The sequence below is a fragment of the Loxodonta africana genome, chromosome 3 (assembly GCF_030014295.1).
Source record: "Loxodonta africana isolate mLoxAfr1 chromosome 3, mLoxAfr1.hap2, whole genome shotgun sequence".
In the NCBI taxonomy this organism is placed as follows: Eukaryota; Metazoa; Chordata; class Mammalia; order Proboscidea; family Elephantidae; genus Loxodonta; species Loxodonta africana.
The window spans coordinates 129,998,804-130,024,217 of record NC_087344.1 but is presented as its reverse complement, the minus strand read 5'-3'; the positions used below and the strand labels follow the sequence as shown (position 1 = coordinate 130,024,217).

The 25,414-nt window shown below is 44.0% G+C and overlaps 1 protein-coding gene and 1 long non-coding RNA gene across 2 annotated transcripts in view; one reads left to right on the top strand and one right to left on the bottom strand.

Annotated features, from left to right (window-relative positions):
• Positions 1–9,554: 9,554 nt before the first annotated feature.
• On the bottom strand, positions 9,555–12,478 carry CCN1 (cellular communication network factor 1). The gene is made up of 5 exons (XM_003411207.4): positions 12,185–12,478; positions 11,659–11,872; positions 10,957–11,313; positions 10,623–10,834; positions 9,555–10,510 (listed from the first exon to the last, which is right to left on the bottom strand). Exons 1-5 carry the CDS (start codon positions 12,245–12,247, stop codon positions 10,208–10,210), a joined length of 1,149 nt encoding a protein of 382 aa, XP_003411255.1. The 5' UTR covers positions 12,248–12,478; the 3' UTR covers positions 9,555–10,207.
• A 232-nt stretch (positions 12,479–12,710) lies between these two features.
• Positions 12,711–25,414, top strand: part of LOC104846007 (uncharacterized) — a 126,043-nt gene continuing 113,339 nt past the window's right edge. The window contains exon 1 of the long non-coding RNA XR_010321430.1: positions 12,711–15,297. This is a non-coding gene — a long non-coding RNA (uncharacterized LOC104846007). The remainder of the gene's footprint in view (positions 15,298–25,414) is intronic.

Sequence of the window (25,414 nt, the reverse complement as noted above, 5' to 3'; positions counted from 1 at the left end):
CCTGAACAAAATTGAGGCTCTGCAGGCAAGGAATCAAGGGGGTGGGGGGATGGATTTCAGGTGGGCATTAAATGGTATCTGCCATACCTAGTACTTAAATGACTTATGATTTTTTATGGCACATCTATCATAAACTGAAATTCTATGAAGCCATTTCAAAGATTGATGGAGAGCTGTATGTATCGATATTAAATGATATCCAAGATATAGTAAATGTAAAGCTCTATCTGTAGCTAATGCTTTTTTATATATAAGAATATATTATGTATATGATATTATCATATTAATAAATGCTGGTTTAGGCACACCTGAAAATCTGTAAGAATAAATATCGTATTCTTACCAGTGACTGGGTGTGTGTGTGGTGGGGCGGGGGTTTACTAGGGATTGTCTTTTTTGAGATTCTGAATCTTTAATAATGTTGAATTTGTATAAGTATGCCTTCCTTTTGTTAAGGTAAAAATAATTAAAGAAAACATTTTAAAATGGGTAAGTATCATTCTGAATGCAAGGGATCAAGTAAAGATTTGGGCCCCTTTCCAAGAACAAACTAATTCAGAATATGAGGGACCTCTCCGAAAGTTTTGCTTAGAGTTTAAACTCTCACCACAGATGAGCTTCTTTTCTTTAATTAGCAAATCTCCTTCATTTTTACCAAGTTGAATCAGAAAGGTGTCACCTTTGGTATGGGGTGCTGACCATGCTGACTTGTTTATAGGAAACTCATTTGTGGAAGTCTTCCCAGGAGCCATCTTGACATCAAAAACCTGCCTCATAGCCAGAACTCGCTGTAATCCAAGTGCCTTCCTTTACCCAAAATGCCTCTCTGAGGGATAAGCTTGGAGAATAAATCCTTTGAATTTTACTTTCCATTCTGTTACTGGATAACTGTAACTATTTAGACAAAGTCCCCAATCTCTCTGGAGTTCATTGAACACCTCTGAAAAATGGGTATTATTTACTTGACAGCGCTTGAAAAAAAAGACTGGAGTTATTTAAAAAAAAAAAAATCTAGCACAATCTCCCAGGCTATCTGTAGCAATTCCCCTGGGAAGGCTTTTGGTTACTTTAAAAATAGATGGTTAAATTCAGAGGAGGTTCAGGACGAAGTGTATATCTTTGATGAATTTATCTGGTGCCAGTCGGAAAATGTGATGCGGTATTATAAATGGAATAGATACGCTTCTACACAAAAATACCCAGACTGGAGTCATAGGAGAGACCTGGGGTGGGGACATGTTTACCGCAGGACAGCAATTTGAAACGAGTAAAGTGGTCTCAATTCTATTTTTTTCAAACACAGTGTTTCCATGCCTAAGATGATTTTTCTAAGCACTTAATAGTAAAAGAGGTGTTCTTGGTTTTGCCTTTTTTAGAAAGAAGCTGGGTTTTTTAAAAATTGTTGTGAAAATATAGATAGCACAGTATTTGCCAATTCAACATTCTTCATGTGTAAAATCCAATGACACAAATTATATCACCCATGTCATGCAACCCATCACCAAGATCCACTGCCAAATTTTTCATCACCCTAAAAAAAACTCAGTGCTTCCCAAACAGTGACCCCTTCCCCCACCCCCACCTTGCCCCAGGTAACCATTGTTAAACTCTGATCTCTATCAAACCAAAAAAACTAAACCCAGTGTCATCGAGTCAATTCCAACTCATAGCGACCGTCTAGGACAGAGTAGAACTGCTCCTTAGAGTTTCCCAGGAGTGCCTGGTGGATTTGAACTGCGGACCCTTTGGTTAGCAGCCATAGCACTTAACCACTACGCCACCAGGGTTTCCTCTGATCTCTATACACTTATTCTACATTTTTCATATAAGTGAAATCATACAATATTTGTACTTTTGTGATTGACTGACTTCACTCAGCATGTTTTCAAAAGGAATCTAGGTTTTCGAAGATCATTTCTTGCTGTCCCTCAACACCGCCCCCCTCACACACATCTGTTCCCCATCAATCTCTATGCCCATGAGCTGCAGAGCCCGTGCTCTAAAGGGGGAAACCGCAGCTCGGGCCCGCCAGTTGCTGCCTTGTAGAAACGACCCACTGTTGCCACATCTATGGATTTCTCAAAAGAAGCCAGAATTTTTTTCTTGTATTTCCCCAAGTTTTCAAATATTGGCAACAAATTCCAGTTTTTATAAACCCTGTGCAGGAGAAACAAAACAAGTCTGTTGGCCAGATTCTACCCAAGCCACCAGCTTGGGACCTGTGCCCTGGGACAGTATAGAACAAAATTGCTCTCACTTCTCTGTGAAGCCCTGGGGATGCTGGAAGATAGCGCTCGAGCTCCTTTAAATCCATTCTTAGTTGATGTCCACTCACTGATTGACAAAGCTCTTCAAGGAATTTGAAATCTGGTGGAGAAACAGCCAGTCACAGTGTGGTGTTGTCATTGCTATCATGGGGATTTGTGTGAAGGACCAGAGGAAGCAGTGCTATTTGTCTGTCTTGGGGTCGTGCCCAAGCAATGACCATGTCCTACTATATCCATGCGGATTTGGAAAAGGCCCTTCCCTAGAGCTTTTACAAGGATTTCTGTCCACTCTCCTATCTCACAGACATCCTAACTGAGGAATGGGTAGATATTGCTGGTTCTGTATAGAATTTGAGGTCAGTGGCCAAAGTGCCTTCTTGGGGTACCCCTGATTCTATCAATGCAAAATAAGTGCTAGAACCCCTCCCCACACATACATGATCATAATAACAGGCCTAGGGGAATCTTAGGTATGACTAGCAGGACTTTTGCTCTTTCTGGCTTTCCTCACTTTAGAGAGTGGAGTTTAGAGAGCAGAGAAGGCTTTCTTTTCCAAAGAAGCCCCACTACACAGATACCCTCTCTAAAATAGCTTTCAAGATGCCAAACACAGAAGATGTAGATGTCTTTCATTTTTCTTCATGGCTGAAACAGGGAAGGCATCAATGGTTATTTCAGAAATTTTTAACTTGAGCACCAAGGCTTTTGAATACTTTCCAAGCTATTTATCTTTCAAAACCCAGCTGAGGAAACAATTCCTCTAGGAAGCCCTCATTGATCCTAGCTGCAAGTAGTTGGTAACTTTCTTCTCGACCCTTCTCTGTTCCTTATTATACTTATTACAGTATATTATTGGCTATGTAGTACAGACTGCTATATGCAGTTGTTGTTGTTGTTAGGTGCTGCTGAGTTGGTCCAGACTCGTAGGGACCCTATGTACAGCAAAACGAAACTCTTCCCGGCCCTGCACCATCCTCACAATCATTGTTATGCTTGAGCCCTTTGTCGCTATGTATAGTACAATCCCCCAATATCTATTCTCCCTTCTATAATAGCAGGATCTCTGATTTTTAGCTGAGTACATGACAACACAAGATAAAAAACACATTTCCTAGCCTCTATTGCAGCTCTGTGAGACTATGAGCCATGAGGTGAACTAGGGAATGGAGGCCAGGCACAATGAAGCAACAAGATAGCAAGAGCCTTTGGGCCTGAAACCTGAGGGCACCATGCCAGCCCTGGACTGCCTACCTGGATTTTCACATGAGCAAGAAATAAATTTCTGTGTTCCTCAAGTTATTTGGGTTTTCTGTTACTTGCAGCTGAACCTAATTCTAACTCATCTTTGCATGTATGTTTAAGTCTTCCCTACCACAAAGTAAAGGAACCATATTTCTTCATCAACTACTTCCTAACACCGTATCTGGAATATAGTAGTGCCAGACAGGTGTCTATTGACTAGATGTATGAATGAAAGATAGAATGAATGATGAACAGGTGAGGGGAAAACCCAAGGTGACATAGAAGGAAGACAGTGAGGGAGTGAGTGCCTTCTAATTTAACTTTTAGCTTAAGACAGCGTTTATTCTATAAATTTTTAATGAGTTTCTACTTTATGCCAGGCACAGTGTCAAGTGACATTCTTATTGTTGTTAGGTACCGTTGAGTCGGTTCTGACTCATAGCGACGCTAAGCACAAGACAAAACATTGCCCAGTCCTGCGCCATCCTTACAATCGTTGTTATGCTTGAGCTCATTGTTGCAGCCTCTGTGTCAATTCACCTCATTGAGGGTCTTCGTCTTTTCCGCTGACCCTGTACTATACCAAGGATGATGTCCGTCTCCAGGGACTGATCCCTCCTGACAACGTCTCCAAAGTATGTAAGACACAGTCTCACCATCCTTGCTTCTAAGGAGCATTCTGGTTGCACTTTTTCCAGGATGGATTTGTTCGTTCTTTTGGCAGTCCATGATAGATCCAATATTCTTCGCCAACACCACAGTTTGAAGGCATCAATTCTTCTTCGGTCTTCCTTATTCATTGCCCAGCTTTCACGTGCATATGATGCAATTGAAAATACCATGAGTTGGGTCAGGCGCACCTTAGTCTTCAAGCTGACATCTTTGCTTTTAACACTTTAAAGAGGTCCTTTGTGGCAGATTTACCCAATGCAATGCATCATTTGATTTCTTGACCGCTGGTTCCACAGCTGTTGATTGTGGATCCAAGTAAAATGAAATCCTTGACATTCTTACAGTGGTAAAAAAAAAAAAAAAAAAGACAGAAAAAATTTCTGCTCTAATGGAGGTTATTATAGAAGTGGGAGACATAATAAATAAAAAAAAAAATCAGGTAGTGCTAAGTACTGTGATGAAAATATAACTGCTTGATGTAATGAACTACTTTAGACTGGATTGACAGAGGTCGTCTCTCCAAGAAGGTAACACCTAAGCAGAGACCTGCATGAAAAGGAAACACCTAGATCTGGCCAAGGGGTGTTTGAGGCAGAGCAAGAGCTAGTGCAAAGGCCCTGATGGAGAACTTGCTTGGTTTTGTCAAGGAAGAGAAAAAGACAAGTGGGAGTACACTGAGTGAGGGAGAGTGGTAAGAAGGAGGCAGGGTCCAGGACCTTGTGTACAAGGTAAGGAGTTGAATCTTATCCCAAGGGCAATGCTGGAGCCTTTAAAAAAAAAGAGTTGACATGTTCTGATTTACATTTTTAAAAAATCACTCTGGCTCCTGTGAGAGACTGGATTCTGTGAGAATGGATTGTTGGAGGGCAAGAAGAGCAACCAATAATGTTTTGGTTATCTACCCCTAAGTAACAAACCACCCCCAAAACTTAGTGCCTTACCACAGCCATATTATTTTGTGGGTCAGGAATCTGGGAAGGACCAACGGGTCAGTTCATCTCTGAACCAGGAGATGTTAGCTGGGATGAAAGATCCACTTCCAACATGGTTTCTCTATGCATTGTGCTCTTTGACCTTTCTCTTTTTCCACATGGTGTCTTCCTCTCTAAGCCTCTCCATGTGGTTTAGGCTTCTCACAGCCTGGTGGTAGTTGTTCTTCTTACATGGAAGCTAGTTTCCAAGAGAAAGGAAGTAGGAGCTCCCAGCCTATTTGGGGAACTGGTACCACATCACTTCCTTCATATTCATTGGCCAAAGCATCAAAGAACCCACACAGATTTAAAAGGTGGGGAAATAGAGCAACCTATTGTTGGCCCTGGTGGTACAATGTTTAAGAGCTCGGTCAGATGTTCAAACCCATCAGCCACTCCATGGAAGAAAATACCTGAGATCTGTTCCTGTAAAGCTTGCAGCCTAGAAAACACTCTGGGGCAGTTCTACTCTGTTACGTACGGTTGCTATGAGTTGGAATCCAGTCAAGGGCACACAATATTGTTGGTGGAGCAGCAAAGGTACATTACTGAAAGGCATATGGATGGAAGACATTATGTTGTTCAGCCACCTTTGATAAATACAAAATGCCACAAGCAAGGAGACCACACCAGCAATTCAGGCAACAAATGATGGTGGCTTAGATTTGGATGATTGCAAAGGAGATGAGAAAGAGGTGGATTCAGAAGAACATAGGAGCAGGATACATCAGAACTGTAAAGCACTAACAACTGTCTGAGTACACGTTGAATTGAATTGCACTTTATAAAATTACATGAATATATGAAGTCACAAGTCTATCGTATTCATAGGACATGTACATCACTATCATGCTTTAAAATGTCTTTCTTTTGAAGCATGAGTTGGTTGAGATATGAAGTTAATGAGGCCCAGCTATCAGGGCAATAGAATAAGATGAAACTATGAACCTTTAGACTGTGACAGAGCTTCCAGGAATCACCATGTCCTGTAACAGGGGTGCTCTAAAGAGTCTAGCAAGATTACATTTCCAAAGACTACATGAAAATGAGTGCATTTGCCCATAGAAAGACCTGAGCAGTTTTCATACCACCCATTCAGTTACTTGAGAATATAGTTTTTAAGGTACAGGAGCCAATGCACCAAAGAGATTGTAAGAATAAGGGGTTTTCCAGTGACAAAAATGCTGGGAGTTAATGTTCCATTGTAACACAAGAAAGAACAATCCAGAGACTTGCCTAGAGTCACCCAGCAAATTAATGGCAGAGCTGGTGCTAAAAGACATGTCTCTTGATTCCAGTCTGGAAATCTTTCCACTGCATCATTTGCCACTCTGCCCAGAACATACCTTTGTTCTGTACGACCTTCATACTGCACCTTTGCCTCTGCTCAACTGACTTTCAAATACTGCCAGGAGGCAGGAAGAAGAGAGTATGAACAAATCAAATCTGTCCTCTCTACTAGAAAAATAACTTTTAAAAAGCCTTGCTAATTTTGACTCAGTCACATCTCTTTGGGGGAATGGATAGCACATGCATTCATTTGAAAAATCGTCACAGTGAGGCCACTTACTGTGCTGCTAAATATTCCATAGACTATTTCTTAAAATTCACTAAATTCCTAAAATTCTGAGGTCACCCTCTAACTCTCAATTCTTAAATCTCTACCAAAATACCGCTCAGGATCACCAGGGTCTTTTGGATTGAAAAGTGAAGAACAGCACAAGGTCTTTACTGTATGTGTGTTTGGAGATACATATATATTTAATAAAAGGAAGATATATAAACATTATATATAAAGATGCATGGTTTTGTTTTTATTATCTCAATATTTGAAGTTGGTAGAGCTCTGCTCCAGACCTGGATAAAATGTGTATGTTCTAAATCCCATAATTTCATTCTTAACTACTTCTAATTTCTTTGTTTTTTCCTATAGCCACATGTTGTTACTGTTAGGTGCTGTTGAGTTGATTTTTGACTCATAGTGACCCCATGTCACTGCCCCATAGGGTTTTCTAAGCTGTAATCTTTACAGAAGCAGATCACCAGCTCTTTCTCCTGCAGAGCCGCTGGGTGGATTTGAACCACCAACCTTTTGGTTAGCTGCCAAGCACTTAATCTTTGCTCACTAGAGTGCCTTATAGTCACACAAAGTGGACTTAATTTGCTTTTACTGCTCTTTTCTTATTAATTGAACACTCTTACTGTAAATAGAATTGGCACTTGTGTATCACTGCCTTTGTATTTTCTAGGATAATGTTAATGTCCCAAAGATCCAGTGTTTTCCCATGCTAGGCTTTGACTCATATTTGAGCTTATTTGGACAAATATTACCTCCCCACACACTTAAAGGATCTATGAAGTGTTGCTCCTTGATCTCTATGTAAGAAGTAATTTGTTGGACTCTAGTGTTGAATGGCAATACCCTCAGGACTGGTGCCTGGGAATGTGTAAATCTCGCCTGTGGATTTAGATGTCTGTTTAACAAGATTGCACCACAAAAGCCTTACACCTTTATTATATTTCACATGTTATAATTGCACTGACAAGTTTAACTGCATCCAAGACTGGGCCAGGTGGTGTTTTTAATTCCCAAATACCTTAAATGTTGAATGCCTCAGGCAAGAAAAACTGACTACTCAGAAGGCACAAAGTTGTAATATCTCAGGTGAGATATCATCAAACTCAGAAGAGCAAAGGCTTTCAGTCATCGATTTTACCGTCACGTGTATTAACCTTTACGCATTTCAGTAAGGCTTTAAAACAGATGCTCGTACAGTGCTCTTCTGTACATCTTCATTAAAGCATCAATATTAAACTCTTTTGAAAAATTACTCTAACAGGACCCGACGAGCTACAACTCCCCCTGACCACCGCCCCCTCCCTGGCCTTTGAAAGCACTTTCTTTTATTGCCTAAAAATGTAAGTACTCTCTTAACCAAGTGCAGATTGAAATATTTCACTATGGATTTAAACAGGAGCCAAGAGGGACGATGAAAGGAAAACTCTCTATAAAACATTTATTGTCAGCACTTTCTAAAGACGCAGATAATTCTAAAACAGGCTACCAACATTTTCACAAACGTTAACGCAGCCTTCTCAGCTTCTCCTGGACCTATGATTTAGGTCCTTTTCTTCAGGAATGCTCTGCATCTAGCCTTTGACCTTCTGGATAGCCAACTCTAACTGCTCCCTCCTCCATCAATATGTTGTCTGTTGTTTGGTACTGTCAATTCCGACTCAAACTGGCCCCATGTGACTGAGTAGAACTGCCCCATAGGGATTTCTTGGCTGTAATCATTTAGAGAAGCTAATGGTCAGGTCTTTCTCCCCCAGAACTGCTGGGTGGATTCAAACTGCCAACTTTTCTATTTGCAGCCGAGCGCTTAACTGTTGTGCCACCACGGCTCCTTCCATCAATATACTGTATGCTATATTATAAAAAGGGAAGGGGGATGGGGTAGTTGGTCTTCACTAGGTTGGAAAAGTACTTGAAATTCCTTGCATTCCTTTGCATTTAACAGCATGTTTACTTAATCACAGGCTTATTAGGATTAACAAATCATTGCTTCAAACTCATTCAGTGAAAACAAACTAACTCAAATAGACTGCAAGATTCTTAGTTTGATCTCAGGGGAGGGTGAATTTTAAGTAGTTCTATTAATTTTTAGGAACAGTATTGGAAAATATAAGGTTATAAACAAGTGACCTTTCATAATACATTATCCAACCATACTCAATCTTGTCCCTGCATTTACATGTGGGCAGCGTGGATTATATACTTTTTATCAATGTGTTTCCCTCCTTTACTGAAGTGACCTGCACAATAACCTGGTGATTTAAAATAATAAATGAATCTACTATTTTTTTTACTATACCCATCTTACAAGGTGATTGATTGCGTGGAGCCACTTAGACTTTGAATTCTTAGGAAAATAAATCATAATTTTAAATCACAAATTTAGCTTCAGGTTCTTTCTTGTGTGTATCCTCAGTGTTTAGTACAACGCCTGGTATTCAGTACCAAAACCCAAACCAAGCCCATTGATGTCAAGTTGATTCTGATTCACAGCAACATTATAGGACACAGTAGAACTGCCCCATAGGGTTTCCAAGGATTCTAACTGCAGACCTTTTGGTTAGCAGCCCTAGCTCTTAACCACCCCACCACCAAGGTTTCTGGTACGCAATACATGGTTTTTAAACTGATTACATGCTAAGATTTTTCTCTACTGATGAAAACAAATCATTGTCCAATTTTTGTAGCTAGGTCACTGCTATACCCCAAGCACCTGGACCAGCAGTTTCTGGCACAAACAAATCTTGTCTGAATGAATGTATGAGCTAGATTGTTCCCAATGATTTTTGGACTGTAACTAAAAAATACTGAATGGCATACATGCTGTTATTAGGTAAATATTTCTTTATTAAATGATTAATTCCATAAATAAATTCTTTTCACTGAATATAAAATTAAAATCATTTACAAATTATTCCAGTATTACATTTCTCCACCCCCCCCAAAAAGCTACATTTTGATAAATAAAAACATTCAGTCTTAAAACACCTGATTTCTGTTTGCAGTTTAGAGTGCAGATAGCTGCCTCTCACCGACACTCATAGAGTGTCACCTCGGGAAGGGATGGAACGCTTTCCAATTTATTTCTGTCAAAGGACTACTAAGGCTTTAACTGTCTAAGTAATCTTATTATCTCTTACAATTGTAAAACTGAAAGGATAAAAAGTCTAGAGAAAAATACGCTTACCAAATAATTTACAAACAGAAAACAGAATGTCAACACTACAAGCTCCAAAATGAAGCAGTAACGTGTGCTCCAATACTATGAAGCAAAGTATTCTCAAATCGCAGCTGCATCAGTGTCCATCTGCACCAGCGCACATGGCAGTTTCAAAATACCTTGGTACTACTCAAGAATGAGCAATGCATTCCCTCTACAATAGAGTCCCTTTACCCATACCGCCCCCACCCACGTCTCTGTGCTTCTGACATCCTTCTCCCTTATTTGTCCACCCATGCACTGGAAGCCCAGGTAGCATTTAGTCCCTAAATTTGTGAATGTCATTGAACAGTCTGTAGAAAGGAAAGGCTGCCTCATTGGCATGTGGACAGTTGTAGTTGCATCTGCAGGACTGGATCATCATGACGTTCTTGGAAAACATCTCTCCATCTTCACAGCGGAACCGCATCTTCACAGTCCTGGTCTGCTGGGGCGTACAGCATCGGCCATCTATGCAGGAACCACAGTACTTGGGCCGGTATTTCTTCACACTCGAACATCCAGCATAAGTAAACTTGACTGGTTCAGGGGATTTCTTGGTCTTGCTGCATTTCTTGCCCTTCTGTAAGAGAGGAGAAGAAAAGTTAGCAACAATATTTCTAGTTCTCGGAAGAGAGCTTTGCATCCCCAACCACCTGCTGAGGAACAGCCTACATGCCACCGAAAGAACTTACTTTCAGGCTGCTGTACGCTGGCTGTCCACAAGGTCGCACTTCACAAATACGGGTTTCTTTAACCAGGCGGCATTCAGGGTTGTCATTGGTAACTCGTGTGGAGATACCAGTTCCGCAGGTCTTTGAGCACTGGGACCATGAAGTTGTTTGAACAATACATTTCTGGCCATGCAAAGAAGGGTTGTAGAGGATGTGAGGTTCCAGTCCAAAAACTAGAGGAAGAAAGAGGGAAGATTCTTCAGAGGCATACCAACACATTCTCAAGTACTCTTTTCTACAAAGTTTCAAACTAGCTTCAGTACAAGGTCTTAGAACAGACTCAGTCTCTACTTACCAGGGAGTCGCTTCAGGGGTCCGCCTTTTCCAACTGCAATTAGTTCATTGTTTCGTGTTAACTCCACCTCTGAAGCATCCAATCCCAGCCCCTTGCTGAAGAGGCTGTCCCTGTCTTCCCTGGGGTCCTTGGCACCATCCTCATCACAGACCCACTCCTCACAGCACTGCCCGGTAACTTTGACAAGCCGGGGGTTGGGGCAGCCCAGGTTGGGCAGAGATAATTCCTGGGGACACAAAGGAATGCAGCCCACCGCGCCATCGATACATGTGCACTGATGTTTACAGTTGGGCTGGAAACTTTCCCCGTTCTGGTAGATTCTGGAGTTATATTCACAGGGCCTGCCCTCTGACTGAGCTGCAAAGATCACCAAAAGAGAAAAGAGAATAAAGTTAAGATTCCAAACCACGGCCTGAAACTCACACATATTTTCTGCTCTGTTAAATTCAATTTATGGTAAAGTTCTCTCTAATTCCCCGGAGACTCCAGACCAGAACAATAAGTTAGTCAGGAATCACTTTTCCGTATGCGCTTTTCTTTGGGCCCAGACACACTGAATTGCATTCCAGACTGCTGAAATCATGTGCCTTTCTGCCAAGCTACCAACAACAAAGCATCACCATACATGGTCTCAAAATTACTAAACTTCTGGACTACGGGGACTATTATTTTTTTAAAGGGGCCAAACCACAAGCATCTTACCTCTGCAGATCCCCTTCAGAGCGGTAGAGCTGGCGCCGAAATTGCATTCCAGCCCTTTGGTGTGGTCGCAAGGCTGCGTTTTGCTGCAGTCCTCGTTGAGCTGCTTGGCGCAGACCTTACAGCAGCCGCAGCCGTCCCGGACCAGCCCGACTCCCGGGGCGCACTTGGGCGCCTCCAGGGGGCAGTGGCAGGCGGCGGGGCAGGTGGTGAGCGCCTGGAGGGATAAGAAGAAGCGCGTGAGACTTGGCGCGGTACACAAGTGGGGCGCTGCTGCTGCTCAGGGAAGGGACGGAAAGTCTGCGACCCTGACGACGGGGAGTCCCTGCTCCCGTCCAGCCCGGTCACCTCGGGCGGCTGCGCACACCAAGAGGCCTCCGAAACGTCTTCGGGGGGGGCTTAAAGCAGCAGCTACACCAAAGTGTCCCGAACTTTTTAGTATAGCTTGTCCTCCCGCGGGCATTCTAGGCAAAGGGTAAGGAACTGGCAGAGCGAAGGGGGAGGCGGTGGCAAAAAGAATCCAACTCACCAGCTTGGTCAAGTGGAGAATGATGACGGTGAAGGCGAGCGTCCTGGCCGTGCGGGAGCTCATTGTGGCGCGCAGAAGCAGTCCGGGACGAACGCGGCAGCGAAGACGCCAACACACTGGTGCACAGCGCGAGGGCCTGGCGTGGCTGGGTCGGTGCGGTGCTGTGGGTGAGGCGGTCTCGCTGGGCAAGAAGGCGCAGGCCCGTCTGCGGGCTGGAGGTCTGGATGGCGGGCGGGCGTCCTACTCGAGGAAGAGCGCGGAAGCTGCTCTGGGGCGCTCTCGGTCGCGTTCTGCCCAGGCTCCCGGAGCCCGCCCTTTTTAAGCGCCGGTGGCGGCGTCGCGTGTTGCAGTGACGTCGGCGCTGTCTGCGCGTTCCAGAATTCTCAAACATCTCAGGAATGCTGGTTGGCGCGGGTTGCTGCCAAGCACCTCCCCTGGCTCTGTTGCACCTTTTTTTTTTTTTTGTCCCGGATCCGTCAAGAAAACAGTCCGTTTTTTCCACTTTAAATAATGACTTCTATTCGAGAGGGATTTTTTTTTTTTTTTTAGTAAGTGGCAGTGGTGATGTGGCTGAAGAATTGTGGGGGACAAGGAAGAATAGTTCAGAACTTCGCCTGGACTGGGAGGGTGGGAGGATCTGAGAGGGAGGAACAAAAGTGGTTTTGTTTGCTGATGCCGAGTTGACTGGGCAGCCTCGGAAACCCTCACCCGGGAAGACAGCGAGCTGTTTGCTTGTTTACAGAGAAGGTGAGAGTCAAGTTATCTATTGAGAGTCGAGCGTGGAGGGGGAGTGTGTCGCCGAGCCAGAAATCTATTTGTGGACTACAACGAGGCATATTCGGATCAAGTCCCAAAGCTTTGGCATGGTGTTTATTAGCCAAGTTAAGTGTATTGCAAATTAATACCCGCAATGGCATTTATGAATGAGAAGGGAGGGGGGATCAGCTTCCCCCTTCGTCTGGCAACTTCCTAGGCAGAGGTCTTCCCCCCCACCCCCACCCTCTTTTGGTATGTTGTACTTGTTTGTTTTTGGAGGTTCCCACATTAGTTCCAGCCCACTGCCTGGGTTGGAAGTCCGAAAGGAAACGAACGCCGGGAGCTCTCCGGGAGGCTGACTTGTACTTCCTCGCGGATGTGAGAGGCCGGGTAAGCCCTCCCATCCTCCCTCCGCGGGCAAGAGGCAATGCTAACTAAGCACCCCGCCTGAAGCGGAGGGGACCACAGTGAAGTGATTTGAAACGAAATCACCTCCATATACTGCAAGGCCAAACCAGATCACAGCACCGTTGTGCCAAATGTGTCCCTGGAAAAAGCAGATTCCTTAAAGCTGAAACATTTTTGTGAGGTTTTAAACTTCTTTCCTTCGGACCTCTTGGAAGCCTCTCATTTCAAATGAATTGCAGTGCTCTTCTGTCCAAGTACAGAGAAATAAGAGATTCGGGGTATAATATTCCCTGAACATGTTAGCAGATTTTAATGTCCTATTCTACCTGCAACACACTCAGAAGACCCCCTTCAAGCCAATTTACTTGAACATCACCAATATCGTTAGTGTGATTGATAAATACCTTTAAAAATTTCAAAAACTATCTTTTTGCATAATTTTAATAAAAAAGTAAACAAGGAATTATTCCAGACTCCCTTTTATATATGCTCTAGGAGAATTGGAAAGCCTCGTGGTGTAATGGTTAAGATGTATGACTGCCAAAAGGTTGCCAGTTCAAATCCACCTGGCACTCCTTGGAAATCGTATGGGGCCTGTCCTATAGGGTCGCTATGAGTCTGAATTGACTCCATGGCAGTGGGTTTGGTTTTGGTTTCTAGGAGAATTACTCATTCTTTGTAAGGTATAGGGCTGTTCAGCCTTCATAATTTAGTAGCCTTGTTTGAGAAAGCCTTCAGGGCTGACTTTATTTGTGAATGACCCTGGTAAACACAATGAGAAGGTATTGGAATGATAACACTCTCCGATGAGGGGAACTGTTGCAGGAAAGGGTTAAGTTTCATTCATTCGAAAGTGCCGTTTTCTTCCAGGAGGAAGGAGTAGGATCTCTAAGGCTTATTTGGAAGGGGTTTGGACAAAGGACTTAACTTTTCGAGACAATGGACTGTCAAGTGCTATGCAAATTAAGGAAAGTCTGGGCCCAACACCAAACCCAGGCCAATTTGTCAATTATTATTTAGAAGAATGCCCCCCCCTTAGAGTTTCATTATTGTTTCCTTCTTAATGAAGGAGGCGGGTGGTGAGGCAGAGTAGGAACAGTACAGGGTGGGAGGAGGTGGTGGATAGAGAGCGGAGAAGAGCGTTCCTGGCTTCTGTTGTGGCCTCTTTTCTATTTGACTTCATGGTTGTAAGTATTTCCAGATGGTGAATCAGACACCAGACGTAACAATATTTCCATATTTGGGTATAGCAGTAGCCTGCGTTTTTAACATTTTTCTGCCTCTGTTATCCAACCACAAAGCATTCTTGACAGCTTAAAATGTTAACTATAGACTTAACTTCTGTTCCCAGAGCAGGAAATTCTTTGGAATTCCTTGTTTTTCACGCAATCTGTCTGTCGTGGTTTAAAATAAAATTGTAGTGGATGATCCAACTGGCCATATATAGCTTGTTTCTTTATGGTGGGGGGCGGGGAGAGGGGAGAAGCAAAGAGATTCAGTCTGCTGCACAGCATTCAAACACACGCCATTCCAGAGATTCCTTTAAAAATCAGATTAAAGTTTTCGAACAAGGGTGTGTGGGTTTGTTTCCTGACTCCAACTGGGGAATCTTGGAGGATGAGTTTGCCCCAGAAGAGAAACTTAGAGAATTGCCCATGTAAAGCAGGAGGTGGGTGTGGGGGGGGGGGGTGCTGCTGGAACCACAGGGCCAGGAGGTGGAGAAGCCGGAGCAACTGAAGTAACCTATGTGCACAGCCTTTCCATATACAATGTCCTGGTGCTCCTGCTAGTAAACTACAGCAGCAGGCGAGAGAACAGCGGCTCCTCACATCCTGCCCAGGGACTGTCCAGAAACCTCAGACGTCCCGTCGCCTTTTCGCCTCCTGCGCTGAGAGCGGCAGATCGGTTCACGTTGACGGATTGGAGGGGAAATGTGCAAATGTCTATGGGTAAGTGTTGCTTCGGATGCTAATTCTGCCTGGCTCTTTTGCTTTCTCCCCCCCCCCCCCCATCCCTCCCCATACGGTTGCCTCTGGAGGGAATAACTGGTCGCCTTGTTTCTTTGGGCTGCAAGCCACGGAGAAGGGGCTGCTTGTCTTCTTTAGTTCCTGGCTTCGGGCTGAGAGGTGGGGACGTCTCTCATCCACTGCTGCCAGGGAATTTTAGGCCACCGAAAGAAGGGTCCACTGTCCGGCGGCAACTGAGAATAATACCCCTAAACCTCGCGACTCTGGTTTCCTGGCCCGAGGCCAACGGTTCTCAAACTTTAGCGTGCATCAGAATTACCTGAAGGGCTGGTTAAAATACTGGTTCCCGGCCGCACCCATAAGTTTCTGATTAGCTACATTTCTAACAAGTCCCTCAGTGATGCTGATGCTGCTGGCCCAGGGATCACATTCTGAGAACCACTGCCTTGGATGACAGGAGTGTCTCTAATAGGTGTGTGTGTCCTGTCAGGTACTCGCCTGCACACCCAGTCTCACAAATCCACTTTTTATAGCCACCTCAATGAACAGAACAATTTGTGATGACTGCAAAAGGCCGGGTCTAATGAGGCGCCCCCGCACCATTCTGTTTGTTCCACCCCACCTCGCCTCCCCCCTTGGCGTGATTACAGCGAAAGCCAGAGGCGGTCCGGGACTATAGCGGCGGCGGGAACTGGGCGGCAGACGCACGGGGAGGGTTTCGGTAGCACCCAAGGCCTGTGTGGCGACAGTGTGCAAGGTCCGCGCAGTGGGAGGGCCCCGTGCCAGAGGCACTGTTAGGCGCCCGGCGGCCCACCGCTCCCTGCGCGCTGCCCGCCGCCCGCCGCCCAGCCTGCCGCCCGGCCAGCGCGCCCTCAGTCCCTGCGGTTGCAGGGTCGGAGGTTTCCGGCGGCGCGCGGCGCAGGACGTTTCCAGTCCCGGCCCATATTTGGTCAAAGTCTTTCAAGACTCAGTCATACAACCTCTTGGGGGCAACGGCAGCAGCCCTGGGGGCTGGCCCGGCAACCGCGCGGCGGCCTTGTTCCTGAAAAGTGCGCCGCGGCCACCCGCGCCTAGGCCTCGGGTGTTGCGGCGCGCGGGTGCGCCGACGCCAGGGAGGCCCGGAGGCCCAGCACCAGTGCCGAGCCCGAGTCCGCACCCCCGAGGGCCGCAGCCCGCCCCGCGCTGCGTGGGAGGCTGGCGCGGAGGGCGCCTCAGCCCGGTTGTGTCACTTTTCCCGTCCGCCCCACTGTTGACTCGTCCTCCCAGCGGGACAGCGAATTGCCGCGCCATGCCAGACTTAGAGGGTACGCCCAGGCGCGGGGGTGTGGGTGTGTGTGTCGAGGGTGGCATTTGCTCAGACAACCGAGCCCACCCGAGAGCGGGGACATGGAATTGACTCTAAGGAAAAACTCCAGAGGGTCTGAGTCCCATTATGCCCAGGAGGGAGAGATGCTGTGGCTTGTTCTCAGTTTCTCTCAGTCTCGCACAAGCTCTTTGTTTCTTCCTCATTAAGAAAAGTTCCTTCCGTGAGGAAAGCCCTGGTTAAGAAGCCCTAGCTCTGCCGTCGTGTAGCCTGTATAGTGTTGGATAAGCCACTCATCCTCTCAGAACTTTGTATTCATTAGTAAATTGAGAAAGAAGGTGGCTGGTAGTATAAGGGAAGCAGTACCTTTCAGGGCTAAAATTCATGCCAGGCCCTGCTCATAATGATAGAAGCAAACACATATAGGGCTCACTCTATTCCAGGCATTGTTCTGAATGCCTGCTGTATGTTAATTATCCTATGCCCCTATAAGGCAGGTCCTCTCGTTCATACCATTTTCTGTCTAGGTGAAGAAACGGAGATACAGAAGGTAAATGACTACTAACTAGCCAAACGTCACTCACGTAGTAGGTAACAGAACTGGGTTCAGACCTAGGCATCTTGGTTCCAGCAGGCCTTACATTTAGCCACTGTGTTTTACTACCTACTCTGAATCCCTTACTTTTACTTAACTCTATCACAACTCACGCAGATATTCCAGGATAAATGCATCATTAGAAAAACAGTTGGTAAGTTAACAGAAGTTGTGCAAACCCTGAGAATTGCCTCAAGAGCTGACTCCTTTTGGGGGGGGGCAGTGTGGAGTTTGCATTTTAAGAGAAAAAGCTTTAATGCAAGTAAGTTTATGTGATGGACTTTTAGGCAGCTTGGCAGGCTGTTGGAGATGATATTTGGAGCCTTCTGACACCTCATAAAACCACACTGATCAGGTGGTACCTTCTTCTGGAGTAAAACTAGGCCTGGTATTGAGAACTTCATTTGTCACTGAGATCAGGTTTTCAGCATCACTTACTCAAGGTTAATCAGTCCGAGTGTTCCTCATGGACCATGTCTGCTTTTAACTTTTTTTCAGCTATATGTTATAAGTGCAATTCCCTGGATACCCGAGGACAAATTGTTTATCCTCTCAGAACCCCAGATTTAGTCAGAGCTGTCATGGTACTATGCTAGGCATTGGAGATACTGAAAAGATGATTTTAATATTGATATTCCCCTGGAGGAAACTATGGTCTAGGTGGCGGGGCGGGGGGAGGAGAATCATTTCAATAAGCATGATAATTGCTATTGGAGAAGTGGGTACAAAGTGCTGGGTAGGTACCTCCCTACTTGGGGAGTTTGGGTAGAATAATTATCCTGGGCCTGATATGATGAACAAGAGTCTGGTAGAAGGAAGGACATTTGAGGCAGATGGAACAGAACCTTGACTGTGCTTGACTGCTGATCTAGTGTGGCTGGACCATAGGATTCCTTTGGAGAACTGGCATGAGAAGTTCGCTGGGATCTTCTGTGAATGGCCTTGTCCCTCACTGCATTGTGGCTTCACCACCTGAGGTTTTGTCTTGGTTTCCTCATCTATAAGGTAGTGAGATTGCTCTAGTTCAGTGCCCACAGGGATCATCCAGGTAACAAAATGTCATGTCTCAGGATAAGTACTGGCTGACATTTGGCCTCAGCACTGGGGAGCCATGGGGGTAGTAGGGACCACCTATGGGCCTTGGTTGTTATTAGGTCCAGTGTTGGTCTCTTTTTCTCAATTTTGAAAGAGATACCAGAAATCTGGATTTTTATATGAAGTCTTCTAATTTTTGAAATGTTGCAATTATTTTAAAAAATGTTAATACGCCATCTAGGTTAACCCTGGGAAAGCAAAAGAAGACAATGTGTGTGGGCTGTCAGTTGTGGCCTCTGGACTGGATGTCTCTAAGAGCCTGTCCTACTCCAGCATTCTGCAACCCCAGCCACCTGTCCCATTTCCAGGAATAGCACCCCGGACTCCACTTAATTGTCAGGCAGACTAGACATTAATTTGTTTAAGAATCAGGGCTGCCACTTCACTCTTGTTTTTAGGAGTTTATGCCCTATCAAGAGGAGCCCTGGTGGTGCAGTAGTTAAGCACTTGGCTGCTAACTGAAAGGTCAGTGGTTCAAACCCACCAGCCGTTCCACGTGGGAGAAAGATGTGGGAAGAAGGATGTGGCAGTCTGCTTCCTTAAAGTTTATAGCCTAGGACATCTTATGTGGCAGTTCTACTCTATCCAGTTCTGCTCTGTCCTGTAGGGTTGCTATGAGTTGGAACTGACTTAAAGGCAGTGGGTTTGGTTTTAGTTTTTGGTTTACTCCCTATCAACGGAACTGGAATAAGTAGTTTTTAAAATTTTTCTACTTTACTTACTCCCTAAACCTTACTCCGTCTCCCTCTTTCCTCACCTCACTGAATTAATTTTGTAAGCAGCTGGCATGGCCTTTGCAGCGTAATAGGAAATACTTTTTTTTTTAGGGCATCCGTATCCAATGGGAACGATATCTGTTTATTTCCTCCATCTGGCGACTGTCCACAGGAAGCCAGGCATTTCTAATTCCCTTACCTTACAGAACTTCTTGTTTTGTGATAACACAGAAACATTTTTGTTGGAACGGACTGGAAGACACCTCTCCCACTCCACCCTGGAATCCATCTTCTAGAGATGATTTAGCAATCTGAAATATAATAATTATAATTCACTATCAGATTGGTTGCCTCCAGATTCAGGGGATTAAGAATTAACCTCCACCTCTTGTGTTTTATTTCCAGAGATACCTGTCTCTTAATTGCCCACTTAAAACCACGATACCACAATCAGAATTTTGAAAGGGTTTGTTATGGGCACAGTCGATGGGGAGCTTACATAGAGTTTGAAGCTATTTGCTTGCGGTAGCTTTTTGTGGGTCCCAGGGCTTAAGGGTCAAAGAGAACTCTGAAAATGATGCTGATTTTGTGAGATAGGACATGTATAATGCTCTGCATGATACTTGGCACATAAACCGAAGAAAAAAGAAACCTATTGCCGTTCAGTCCATTTTGACTCACAGCCACCTCATGTGTTACAGAGGAGAACTGCTCCATAGGGTTTCCTTGGCTGTGATCTTTATGGAAGCAGTTCATCAGGTCTTTCTTCCGAGAAGCTGCTGGGTGGGTTTGAACCGACAACCTTTATATCAGCAGCTGATTGCAAACTGATTGCATCACCCAGCAACCGAACTTGGCACAAAATAAGTAGTCAAAAAATTACAATTATTACTCCTTCTGCTAAGCACTGCCGTTAACTTTCTCTACAATTAGCATAGAATGAGCTAGACTTATTCTGTAGAGAATATTCTCAATTCTTTAGACTAGATGGAATCTAGTTATAAAATCAATAGCATTCTTGATAAGTGGTATATAAATGTCATTAAAAAGACCTAGCCCAGTATTATGGCTTGCTCTGGGGCACCTGTGGCTGTCTAAGAAAAACACTCAAATCCTCTTATCTGCCACAACATTGTGACTTTGCTTATAGGCAGTAGTAAGATTTTTATCTTTGTTTCCTCATCTGTCAGATCATGGGATTGTCCCAACTCAGAGAACTTGTACTCAGGTGCCTGCAGAGATCATCCAGGTAACAAAATGCCACACCTGAAGATTAGTGCTGGCCGACATGACCTCAGCAATGGGCGCCATGGGGACATAGGGACCATCTATGGGGTCTGGACTATTTGATGCCTAACATGGGCTAGGCAGTTAGTATATATGATGTCATCTAATTGTTATCAACAGCCCTATAAGGTTTTTTATTTCCATTAAAAAAAAAATGAGAAAACTGAGGCTTAGCTATAGTCAGTAACTGGTGCAATGGCACACAGTTTTTAAGGGGGAACAGTGTCTCTACCAGTTTCCAAGGGACATTCTTTGGAGGGACAGCATGGTATTTGTTTATGCACCATGAAATTTACCTTAAAGTTTAGGAACTTGCCCCAAATTCTTTTTTTTATTATACTTTAGGTGAAGTTTTACAGAACAAACTAGTTTCTCATCAAACAGTATACACATTGTTCTACAATATTGGTTAACAACCCCACTGACATGTCAACACCCTCCCTTCTCAACCCTGTGTTCCCTATTACCAGCTTTCCTGTTCCCTCCTGCCTTCCAGTCCCCGTGCTAGGGCTGGTGCGCCCCTTTAATCTTATTTTGTCCCATGGGCTTGTTCAATCTTTGGCTGAAGGGTGAATCTCAAGAATGACCTCATTACCGAGCTGAAAGGGTGTCGGGGGCCATACTCTTAGGGTTTCTCCAGTCTCTGTCAGGCCAGCAGGAACTTGCCCCAAATTCTTGATTTCCCCTTAGCAACTGACTGTGAATCTGTCCTTAAAAGTTTTCCTAAATGTGTCTTGAACGTATTTGTGTTTTCAGTAATTATGGTCCCCAGTGTCTTAACAAGAATCTGGTAAGGAATGAGTTAAACAATAAAAGAGGGTTCCCTCCTTAAGGCCCTTGCCTGAGCTTGCTCCTATTTTCTCTGAAGAAAAAGAGGTGTGTCAGGACAGAGGAAGAACTTCTCAGAGACTGAGAGATCCTTTCACCATAACTTAGTCATTGCTATCAATTTTGTTACCTGAGGCAGACAGACTTGCCACCTCCCACAACCAGCAGTCACCCTCACAACAGAGTCGCTAAGCACAGAGCCCTCCAGACACCTGCCAAGCACAACCTGCATGTGCCTTATTCAAGGTGTCCCTGAGCCTTGGATGGCAGGGAGGGTGTCCTGTCCAAGGTTATGGTAGTAAATATAAAGCATAGAGCAATTTGAGGCTGGCCCCATGTATTTCTCTGAATTTTTTTTTTTTTATGCATCCTCTCCTTTGGTTAGATTTTAGCTTTAAAAAAAAGGAGTGGTGGTGGGGGGAACAAAGACAATAAGTGTGCAATGCTTTCAATTTCTGAGGCTGTGGGAAATGCTGGTGGGGGTACTGTAAAGTGTAGAAAGATGGATGATTTAGTTCCATCTAATAAACATGTATGGCAGGCGTCATGCTAGGTGTCCATGAAGGGAACAATACCTGAACTTTGCCATAGTGGCCCTCACAGTTTAGGGAAGATGCAGACACTAACACAGGTTATTACAATACAGTGGATCAGTGCTCTGTGAGCAGTGCAGCCAGAGGCAGGTTAACCAGTAAGCACAGTACGCATGGGCTTATTTGTATTTACTTACTAATCTGAAGTGCACAATTTCACATGGGTTTCACCACATCTTTGAGGACTAAGGTGCACCTGACCCAAGCCATGAATAAGGAAGATTGAAGAAGAATTGATGGTGAAGAATATACCATGGACTGCCAGAAGAATAAACAGATCTGTCTTGGAAGAAGTACAGCTAGAATGCTCTTTAGAAGTAAGAATGGTGAGACTTTGTCCGACTTACTTTGGACATGTTATCAGGAGGGACAGGTCCCTGGAGAAGGACATCATGCTTGGTGAAGTAGAGGGTCAGCAAAAAAGAGGAAGACCGCCAGTGAGATGGATTGACACCGTGCCTGCAACAACGGGCTCAAACATAGCAATGATCGTGAGGAAGGTGCAGGACCAGGCGGTGTTTTGTTCTGTTTTTTTTACATAGGGTGGCTACGAGTTGGAACTGACTCGGTGGCACCTAACAACAACAAAAGTGAGAACATTTAGTGTAGGCCTTTTAAAATGCATCGATTACAGATGGGACTAAACCTTTGAGTGCTGTTGGAAATTCTTATGACTATAGGGTCGCTATGAGTCGGAATCGACTTGACGGCACTGGGCTTGGTTTGACAGGTCTTTCTTAGAGGTTTTGAGGCCATGTGGTAAATGAAAAGAACGTGATAATCCAAGGGTACCACATGCTGTAGATGGAACTTCAGGTTAACCGCTTAGCCTCACTGGGCCTCAATCACTTCAGCTATAAAGGAGGAATAATATTATCTCACAGAATTATTGGGAGAATTGAATGAAATAGTGTTAAGGGTCAGCTCTTTGAGGTGGACTATACAAATGTTTGTGATTAGTGTCAGCTTGGGGTTCATGTTTAAATCGGAAGCCCCTATAGAGCCTCTGTGGGCAAGTGACATGTTCAGCGATAAGCAGAGAAAGTAGGCAGCTAGGTCGTAGATGTCAAGAGAAGCCAAGAATACTAGTGAATTATGAAACTCCCATGGGTTCATTTTCTTTTCTTACTACCTTAATGAATCCAGGCTCCATCCATCTTTGTTTTCTCTAGGCTTTCTGCACTTTCTGGGTCCTTGCTCTGCCATTTTGTATAGAGGAAAAGTCCTCGAGCCACAGTCTCAGAAAGGTAACCAGAATGAGCCGACTTTCATAGCCGGAAGGGATGGGAGCAAATTCAGGGAAGACTTCTAAAGTGATATAAAGTGAGAATTGAGACAATTTCCACCCAAAATCACCTCTCTGATTATTTGTCATTAACCATCTGGAACCAAATACTGTTTATTTAGCACCATGTTGGAAAGCTCATAACCTAAACTGTATCCTTTGTAAACACCTCTCTTTTGAAAAACAATTTGATATCCGTACACAGGAACTAAGAAGTGTGCCGAGCTGTGAGTCATCGGCTATCTGCAGTCTTTCAGAACACCGTGGGAAAAGGATGGGCAGACTGGTTCAGATAAAACCTGGACCCGCCCAAACTCTCACTGAAGGCTGGAAACAAATCCATTTAAAAAAAAAAAAAAAAATTGAAAAGGCTAAACGAGTTTGGAAAAGAGATAATAAGCTTCTGTTCCATGGTTTCAACTTGGATCCAAGTCTTGTTTTGTTTTCTGTTAAGTCTCCAGGCTATCACATCAGGGGTTATCAGTAACCCTTTAGATTTCTAGGGAGGTTCACTCTTGCCTTTTAAAGCACATTTATTAAACAATTATACCATACTAAGCTTTGGGATACACAGATGGCTAAGATGTGGTCCATGACTTTGAGGACAGCACAGTCAAAAGGAGTGAGCACATATATAATGTGTGACCATAAACACTATATAATAAGTCCCTTAATAAGTGTGTGGTGTACATGAGCTAGTGAGCCCTGGTGGCACAGTGGTTAAAGCATTCGGCTGCTAACCAAAACGTCAGTGCTTCGACCTTCCAGCTGCTCTGAGGGAGAAAGATGTGGCAGTCTTCTTCAGTAAAGATTACAGCCTTGGAAACCCTATGGGGCAGTTCCACTCTGTCCTGTAGTGTTGCTATAGGTTGAAATCAACTTGATGGCAGTGAGTTTGGTACATGAGCTGCTTCAGGAGCCCTACGTGAACATGGTCTAATACTAAGGTTAGGTCTTTCATCACACTGGACCGTGTTTCTTTTTGAACTTCCAATGCGTCCTCTGTAAAGTTTGGAAGAATAAGCTATATATTCTTCCGCTTGAATTTAATTGACTATGCTTAGGACATAGTATCAGCATAAGCTTTGAGGATCCTCCAACAACCTCTTATTATTAAGGGACTGGATTTTTTTTTTTAATGCCTGGTAATAAAAAAAAAAATTTTTTTTTTTTTTTTAAGCAATTTAGGCTTCCTAATGTTTACAACCTTTTGGGTAAACTTGTATCTTCTGGTGTTCTAAGGATAGCTAGTGGATATGTAAATTATATTCTTGGCCTTACTCAAAATGGTGCATGCTGAGTCTCAGGATTTCTGTAATATAGTTTTGAAGGTGACCCACGTTATTTGAAGCCTTTCCCCCAGGCAGTACGTATCTTAGTCATCTAGTGCTGCTATAACATAAATACCACAAGTGAATGGCTTTAACAAAGAAAAGTTTTTTTTCTCACGGTAAAGTAGGTTAAAAGTCTAAATTCAGGGTGTCAGCTCCAGGGGAAGGCTTTCTGTCTGTCAGCCCTCTCATCAATCTTCCCTCAGACTAGGAGCTTCTCTGCGCAGGGACCCCGGGTCCAAAGGCACTGCTTTCTTGGTGGTATGAGGTCCTCCTGTCTTTCTGCTCACTTCCTTCTTTTATATCTATATCTCAAGAGATTGCCTCAAGACACAATCCAACCTTGTAGACTGAGTCCTGCCTCACTAACACAACTGCCGCCCATCCTCCCTCATTAACATCATAGAGGCAGGATTTACAACATATAGGAAAATCACACAATACCAGGAATCGTGGCCCAGCCAAATTGATACACACACTTTGGTGGGAACATAATTCAATCCATGACAGTAGGCCACAATGGAAGTGGACAAGAGGGGAGAGCATACTGGGTAAGAGCACTATAGTCCAGGATTCCGTTACATTTGGTGATATTTTAGAATATTGTTTAATTTTATTCCTTCATTGTTTGTGGTATGTTGTTTGGCTTTACTCCCTTTCTTCCGTTTACATAGGGTTTAATTTTCTTTTTTTCCTAGTCTCTTAATGTGGAAGCTGAGGTCATGGATTTAAGACCTTTCTTCTTTCAAATACAGACATTTAGTGCTATAGACTTCCCTCGAAGTCCTGTGTCAGCTGCATCCCATAAATTTTGATAATGTTGAGTATTTATTTTCATTCCTTTTAAAAGACTTTAATTTCCTTTTTGATTTCTTCTTTGACTTGGGTTATTTAGACATGTGTTATTTAGGTTCTAAATATCTGGGTATTTTTCAGGTATCATTTTGTTATTTATTTCTAGTTTAATTTCTTTGTGGTCAGAAAATAAACTTAGGTCTGACTTCAGTTCTTTTCAGTTTATTGAGACATGTTTTATGGCCCAGAGTATGGTCTAACATGAAAAGAA

Excerpts from the sequence above, each read along its gene's own strand:
- CCN1 (XM_003411207.4), bottom strand. The coding sequence starts at position 12,247 with ATGAGCTCCCGCACGGCCAGGACGCTCGCCTTCACCGTCATCATTCTC. Across the intron at positions 11,873-12,184 it reads TTCTCCACTTGACCAAGCTG|GCGCTCACCACCTGCCCCGC; the intron begins GTGAGTTGGATT and ends TTATCCCTCCAG. Across the intron at positions 10,835-10,956 it reads ACCCCTGAAGCGACTCCCTG|TTTTTGGACTGGAACCTCAC; the intron begins GTAAGTAGAGAC and ends TTCTTCCTCTAG.